The sequence below is a fragment of the Atractosteus spatula genome, chromosome 4 (assembly GCF_055471065.1).
Source record: "Atractosteus spatula isolate fAtrSpa1 chromosome 4, fAtrSpa1.hap1, whole genome shotgun sequence".
NCBI classification, from domain to species: Eukaryota; Metazoa; Chordata; class Actinopteri; order Semionotiformes; family Lepisosteidae; genus Atractosteus; species Atractosteus spatula.
Window position 1 is genome coordinate 69,892,670 of NC_142709.1, and position 8,540 is coordinate 69,901,209.

General features: G+C 39.3%; 1 protein-coding gene across 1 annotated transcript; it reads left to right on the forward strand.

The window, feature by feature from the left end:
- The first annotated feature begins 1,849 nt into the window (after positions 1–1,849).
- olfcu1 (olfactory receptor C family, u1) lies at positions 1,850–8,540 on the forward strand. The gene is made up of 6 exons (XM_088914241.1): positions 1,850–2,082; positions 2,359–2,650; positions 3,612–4,442; positions 5,135–5,362; positions 6,958–7,081; positions 7,621–8,540. The coding sequence occupies exons 1-6, from the start codon at positions 1,850–1,852 to the stop codon at positions 8,538–8,540; spliced, it is 2,628 nt and encodes an 875-aa protein (XP_088770367.1).

Below are 8,540 nucleotides of genomic sequence, written 5' to 3' on the forward strand. Positions count from 1 at the left end.
ATGAACCGGCACTTTCTGTAACAGATAGTGAACTAATTGCCCTCTGCCCACTGTATCCTACATCCCTTGGGTCAGTCTGTTTTGGCAGGTTTTGAGCTTGTAAAGCTGCCAGTCTACCTGTCTACAAGCTTTTCCAGCTTTTCCAAAAGTGATGTAACAGCCCTGCAATACAGTAACCGTGTAAAGCAATATTCTGTTCTGAACTAAGAGATGCTTCATTAATGGTTCATAACTGTTTTTATATGTGAGAGGAGAAATATTCTCCTAACACAATTATCATTTTTTTGTTAGGATGATTTTTATAGTCAGTGAAATAGAGGGTAATAAGACAAATCAGACTGTGATGAAAAATTATAATCTTTTCGATAAGTTTTACACTCAGAAAGAGGTGTATTCTTTTCTAGATTTTTTCTTCTTTTTTTCACATTGCTTTTTTTTAATACAGTATATCACCTTAAAAATCTGAAAGACATTTGTGCAATTAGAGCCAAAAGCCTAATATTAGGAGCGTTCTGTTCCTCAGTGCATTGGGCTCCTGTCTTGAACAGAGCTCAGTCCTCAGAGTTTTCGCTGATCCAGGTCCAGGTGTTAACTGCAGGTAAAAGGAGAAAGGATGTCACTAGCAAGTCTGCTGCAGCTGACTCATGCCTTAAGGCTGCTTCCTAGCCTCATAGAGTTTTGAGTTAAATTTGTTGTGCACAAAAACAGAGAAATCCTTGAACTTATTTAAAATTGTTATTATCTTCTAATTAATTCATCTCAAATTTTCAATTACTTAATTTCTTTTACCAATGGCTAAAAAAAACAGAGAATGTTTAAATGCGGTAAAATTAAAAATATATATATATAGTTTTGCAGAGCTGTGTGTAAGAACAGAAAGATTGCTGGACTTTCTTTGGTCTGCATATGTGTAGATTGAACCAAGCTAAAACATAAATAAGTCTTTGCTGACTTTTTATAATACTGAAGCCTGACTAAAATCATATGTACACCTAAAGAAGGCTCCAAGGCCGAAACGTGTTTTCTTTCTTCTCTTTTCACCTGTACTAAAATCATATGTAGTTTGATGTGTGATAACTCTTGCAGCTGCTGGTCAGCACACGTGAAACAGTACAGGAATCCACTGTGTGAGGGCAACATTTCAGCTGATTTAGATATACTGGACCTCAGGAGTCAGATCAAGTCCTTCATGCTTTACACAATAGCCCAGTGACTGAAAAAGCTTTGCTTAAACCTTAGGCTATTTTTATAATACATATGAATAATTTAGTTAACGTATTTACTTTGCACTGCTGGGTAAACATGCTTACGTTTCCCAGCGATGTAAAAGGAGTCTATAAAGTATGAACCTGTGAGATGATTTATTAATATGAAATCCTGCTGAATTTAAGAGATGATACAACTCAAGCACGCAACTGAGCATACACTCACATTTTTCTTCCTGGCAGTAGGGGCTTAGGCACAACACAAATGATTGTGCAGCCGGCTGGCTTTTACAGTATACCAGGGGTGCGGAACCACTGGGGGGGGTTTTCAACACTTAAATTTTGGGGGGACAGCTCAGTAAGATGTGGCTTAGATTCAACATCATATAAGAATATCACTATAAGGATACTCCAGTTAGCGATCTGGTGTATTAAAAATAAACACTGTCTCTACATCACATTACAATGGCCCAATGACTTACTTTAGTATCTTTTTTATCCCTGGAGAAATTTGTACAGTATATGATCTGTGATTCTAAAATTCACTGAAGCAGCTTTAATTTCATTTGAACGATCAGTCTATCACTCATGCAGACAAAGCTATGTATATAAGTAGCTTGTCGCCCGTCACTGCCATTGCAGAGATGACTATAAGTAAGAGTGCAGCACGTTTTCCTTTTCCTGTTGCTGCGCTACTAACAGTAGTCATCCAGGTGTCTGAAACCAGTGGTTCATGCAAATTGCAGAAGGACCTTGATATTCCAGTGTTAGAAAAAAATGGGGATATTCTGATAGGTGGATTGTTTCCCCTGCATTTTATAGCTCCTGAACCCAGCTTATTGTATATTTCTCAGCCCCACTACAGTAAATGCAATGGGTAAGTAACTCCACATTTGTAATGACATCGTCAGATAGGTCATATTGTAAAGTTTCATAATTTTTTTCTGACATTTTGGGTGTGTTTTGTATTGCATTTTTATTTTATTATATGAAATAAAACACGTAATATCTACAATTTACTGGAGATCTTAAATGCTCTTACTCTTGAAAAAGAATCTAAGGTTTCTTAGATAACAGTATGTTTGGGCTTTTGAAATAATAAATCACATAAGAAATGGGCTCTTTTGCACTTCACTAATGAAATGTCTGTTAGTTTTGATTACAGGGCTTTTCGCTGGGTTCAGACCATGATCTTTGCAATTGAAGAAATCAACAAGAATGGCACTCTTCTGCCTGGAGTGTCCCTGGGCTATAAAATTGCGGACAGCTGTGATAATGTTCATGACGGCCTGAGAGGGGCATTGACTCTGGTAAATGGCAACGATGAAGCTGTCTTAACTCCAAAGTGCAACAAGAGCATTCCAGTCTCTGCCATCATTGGTCTGGCTTCCTCTTCTCCTACCCGAGCAGTTGCTCACACCATAGGGCCTTTTGGTGTTCCACTGGTAAGCAAAATCACTGTGGTCCTTCAATACCCAGAATAAAGAATAACCAGACATCACCAAAATTACTGACATGATCGGTCAATAATTTAAAAAATGCATGGGTACTTATCATTACCTTGCAACAACACAAATCTAAGGAACAAGAATATTTTTGTGTCTTTTAGTTACATTCATTTTATTTCCATTGTAAAAGCCCCACACACAATTTCAGTTCAAACTATGTGCGTATGTGTAGGTGCAATTCTTACCAGGCAAATTTATTTGCAAATGGTATCATTTGCATTGATGATGGATTAACAAGAAATAATCCCTCCACACCCTGTTGTAAAGCACTGAATATACAGTATATGAAATGCAATAATATCATGTAGTGCTTTAATAATGTGATTGTTTTGTTTAAAGTCGTGTATGGTAGGCAGCACATTGAGAATCCATGCTCCTACAAAGATTCAGTTTAAAAAAACATTTTAAATGGGACATAACATCTTCTCACATGCACCCCAAAATAGGATGAAACAGTCTAAAATGCATGCAGGTGCATAGAATTGAAGGCAGGTTATAGTGATAGAGTATGTGTCTTCAAAGAGAAGTGACTGAGACCTTTGTCTTAAGATGTTACTGCTCCTGTATTTTTCAGAAATGACACAAACAGTAGGTACTACAGTATTACTGTTCAGCTACAAAGGTCACTGTTGCTGACAGAAATAATTAGTCATCATGAAAAACATGTTGTGAACCATCACATTTACTCTTGAGGCAATGATAGATTCATGTTTTTTTGGCATATGCAGCCTTCTTAAGGTTAGTTGCCGTATTTCTAAAATACTAAAGAACGTTTCTGACAAAAGAATGAGAGACATACTGTATGTATTTAAGATATTTGTTATAAATATAGGTTACTGTTAGTTGAAATGTACAGTAACAGTCCTTGATATTGTATTTTCACATGTCTGTTTTTCAGATCAGTTACTTTGCTACATGTGCTTGTTTGACCAACAAACGAGAATTTCCCACTTTTCTCCGGACAGTTCCCAGCGATTTATTTCAGGTCAGAGGACTGGTCCAGCTGGTGACACATTTCAAATGGACCTGGGTGGGCGCTGTTGCCACAGATGATGATTACGGTCAATATGGCCTCCAGTCGTTTGCGGAGCAACTGAAGGAACATGGCGGATGTTTGTCCTTTTACAAAACTATACCCAAGACCTACTCTGCAGAAAAAATCAGACAGATAGTGGAAACCATCAAAAGTTCAACTGCTAAGGTTATCATTGTCTTCACAACAGAGGGGAAGTTTTCTGAACTCCTGAAAGAGGTGATACGTCAGAATGTTACTGGCAGGCAGTGGGTGGCAAGCGAGGCCTGGGTCACAGCTACACTGCTTTCCACAGCGGAGTTTCGGGAAACTTTGGGAGGAACTATTGGCTTTGCATTTCGCAGTGCACAAATACCTGGGCTTAGGGACTTCCTCTGGAGGATCAGGCCCTCTCCCAGCCCAGAGTCAGTGTTTGTTAACATGTTTTGGGAAAAGCTGTTTGACTGCAAGCTTAATTTCCCCGGGGTCAAAACAAACTATCTAGCTCCCAACTCCCATATCTGCACAGGCTCCGAAGACTTAAGGGCAACTAACAACATTTACTCAGATGTTTCTCAGTTAAGAGTTTCCTACAATGTGTACAAGGCTGTGTATGGCATAGCTCATGCTTTGCACGAACTGCTGGAGTGCAAGCGCAAAGGAGAGGCACTGGGGAATAGAGCCTGCAAAGCTGTCTTTCCTTTTGAACACAGGCAGGTAAACAGCTGTGTAATCTTCCAGCACGTACGGTAAAAGCCACTGTTCCTACATCTTTCAATTACACATGAATCCGCATCATGACTGCTTTTATTTCTCCAACCAAACAAATCCTGCTTCATGCACATTTTCAATTTGAAATTGCAATCCACCAGAAATCACGTCGATTTAACAATCTGCTCAAAACAGACAGGTCCTTCCATCCAGTGTTTTCCTCACAATATGTTATTGCTAAGAATAACCTAGTATTCATGCATATATTGTAAGGACATTCATTTCTGCTGAAAATTCGGTTAAGCAATGAGATTCTGGGATCTGTTAAATAAAAAAAATAGTCTGTGAAAATAAATAATTGAAAAACAGGTCCTTTACTTGATTGTCACAAACAAAAAATAGATAGTTCCACATTCACACTCTACATCATTGTGTGAAAATTCGATAAACATTCAATAGTGCTGTCTGCACATTGAATAATAAAAAGCATAACAGGAAACCCATTTCACTCTCCCTGCACTCTCCTTCTGCAGTCCATAGCCCTCAGAAAATATTTGGCACTGAATTCCTGTATCTCATGAATTTTATTTAATATTATTTTACATGTTAAAAGTTATCACTTCGTGAGTGAAATATGCAACCAGAAAGCACAACTCACTATAAAGACTGTTTACTTTTATTTATCCTTTTTTTTACAGCTGCTAAACTATTTGAAAAAAGTTGATTTTATAAACCAATTTGGAGAAAGAGTGAATTTTGATGAAAATGGAGAGCCAGTGCCTCTATACGACATTATAAATTGGCAGAAAGATGACAGTGGAAACATCCGATTTATAAAAGTTGGAAGTTTTGATGCCTCCACTCCGAAAGGGACACAGCTGAACATAAATGAAAAGGATATCATGTGGTATGATGGTCAGAAACAGGTAGGGATTTTTTTGTGTCAGTGAAATTTTGGCAAAATCACATATGTTGAAATAAAAATGATACATGTAGACAAACATTTTGTGGAATCAGGAGTTTCCAACAATGTTTGCCAGCATTTGAAGTGCAGTGATTTTGCATGCAAACTTTTTTTTGGAAAGGTTTTAATTTCTGTCCTGAGAACAAGACTGCAGTGTATTGTGGAGTTTGGTTCAGGCTTTAGTGTTTTCAGATTGCATTGTACAGTATGCAAAAGATATTGTGTTGCTGTAGGCCAGGAGAGTGAATGTAAGGAACATGCACATCTGAAAGTCTGGCAGAAAATGTGAGGAAATGGAAAGCAAACCTTTCTTTGTTTTCTCTTTGTGACTTTTAGTATTAGCGTGCTTTACCTAAGGACACCTCTCATAAGAGAAGACCTCAACTCCCAGTAGAACAATACATCTACAGAATACCATATCTTGAAAGCAAGTCTTGGCAGGTTATTCTTGAAGAATACCACACCAGACAGTTAGCTCCTTATCACAAAAAGCAAACAATAGGAGTAGGCCTCAGGTTTCCTCAGGTGATTTTATGCAGACATAAAATAGAAAAGCTGTTTCATTTGATGTCATTTTTTGTTTGAACTCTAAGATGAATTGATATTATAGCGTTTGATATTATGGCTCTTGGGCCAGCAATTAGTAGTCAGTGTAATAGCACTCATTTTCTTTCAGAGGCAGCGTTTTCTTTTTAACTGGACAGACTATAATTGCTCATAGGGATTTATCCTCTGCGGTGTCTATTCTCACAACTCTTAACACACGCGCCATCTGTTACTGCTCAGCACCATGGGAAACAAAGTGTGGGCCAGCACATGTGCACTGACTGTAAAGGCATTTCTTTTACATCGGGCTAATGTGCTTCCTAGCAGGGGTCATTAACACGCTGCTGTTCGGAGCTCTATTCTTCTCCATTTTTGGCTCAGATAGAGGTAGGGCAGCCAAAGGCACAACTCAGTGAAGATGAACCTGTCCATCTCGCTGATTGTTTCAGCTACAGTAATGTTTTCTGATTCATAAAACACAAAGGGGCACATCAGGAAATCAGAAAAAGAGCAGCAGTGTGTCTGAGAAATAGCAAAATCAGGGTATGTATATAAAGTCTGTTAAAACACAAACTCCTGACATAATAGAATTAGAATGCAAATCTCACAGCTTTATTTTCTTTCCTGATTGACACAAGAGGACCGCCCGACTGACAAAAGGATAATTTCTGAAAATCCATTTGTAAAATGCCAAACCTCAAGCCCACTGCATTTTGGCATCGGTTTTTCACTCTGCTATATGTGCCTATGACACATTGGCAACTGCATGCCTGAAATGACCAGATTACAACCCAGTCAGGTTTGCAAAGCTGGTGTCAGAAAAGGTCACCAACTGCAGCTGATGATACAAAATACAGAGTTGTCTTTCAATTAAAAATGACACCACATTTCAATTTGTTAAACACATTTATGCATTTCTGTGATAGACCATTAATACTGTATGTGCTCTGAGGCTTAGTCTCACAAAGGGCAGAAGAGAGTTTACAGTAATTGCCTTCGGCTCCTCTCCAGGTGCCAAGGTCAGTGTGCAGTAAGAGCTGTCCCCCAGGTACCAGGAAAGCCATTCGTGTGGGGGAGCCTCTGTGCTGTTTCGACTGCCTACCCTGTGCCGAGGGGGAAATCAGCTACGAATCTGGTAACGGCAACTTAACAGTGCTGACAGTGCCACCTATTCATCTCTTTACCTCCCTCTTCACCGGCCCCACACACACCTACTGATTCTCAGCTTCCCTTCCATCTGTCCTCCTTTCCCACTCCTCAGTCTCACATTACTGCTCTCTCCCTCCAGCTGAGATCTCATGTCCTTCATTATTTATTTTCGTGTTACATGCTCATTTCTGTGTATTATGTTACACCGTTTCCCCCAGAACAGCATACTAAAAACCATTTTTATGTTGCCCTTATGTGACCCCTCAGTTTCACAAACAGTATCTTTTCCTCAATTAACTGGTACAGTACAATTGCCTGACAGTACATCCTAGGAGATTTACCTAATACAGTATAATACACTTGACCTACTTGAACCTAAGGGTTATTTTGTTTAAAAATAATGTCTCTTAATTCCTATTTGAGTAAAATTAATTTGAGGCCTCCTTAGGCCTACTCCTTGACTTAAATAAATCGTGGCAATGTCCCTTTGATAATGATAACATTTTATTTCACTTTTCTCTGCAGACTCTACTGAGTGTACAAAGTGTCCTTCTGATCACTGGTCTGATAAAGACAGGACGATGTGTGAAGCGAGAGCAATAGAGTTCCTCTCCTTCCAGGACACTCTGGGAATCATTTTAGTCATTTTGACTTTTGTAGGAGTTTCTGTAACACTGGCCACTGTTCTCATTTTCTACAATTGCAGAAGCACCCCCCTAGTCAGAGCTAACAACTCGGAGCTCAGCTTCCTGCTGCTGCTGGCCTTGGCTCTCTGTTTCCTGTGTTCACTTCTGTTCATCGGTAAACCATCGGCCTGGAGCTGTATGGCTCGCCACGCAGCCTTTGCAATCAGCTTTGTGCTGTGCATCTCCTGCATTCTTGTAAAGACTATCGTAGTGCTAGTCGCCTTCAGAGCCACACTGCCGGGATCCAACGCGATCAAACGGTTCGGTCCTTTGCAACAAAGAGCGATCATTTTTCTCTGCACAGTCGTTCAAGCTGTGCTGTGTGCCCTGTGGCTCATAGTGGCTCCCCCTTTCCCTTTCAAAAATACGTCCTACCAGGGTGGGAAGATCATGCTTGAATGTAAAGATGGATCAACGCTGGCCTTCTATTTAGTTTTGGGATATATCGGACTTCTTTCTTGTGTTTGTTTCGTGTTAGCTTTTTTAGGCAGAAAATTGCCCGGCACCTTTAACGAAGCCAAATTCATCACCTTCAGTATGTTTATATTTTTTGCAGTTTGGATATCATTTATACCAGCTTATCAAAGCTCCCCGGGAAAATACACAGTGGCAGTGGAAATATTTGCTATTCTTTCCTCCAGTTTTGGACTTCTTATCTGTATATTTGCACCTAAGTGTTATATAATTTTGCTGAGACCTGAGAAGAACACTAAAAAAAGCATTACGTGTAGTAAAATTAAAAAACCCAACACACTTTAA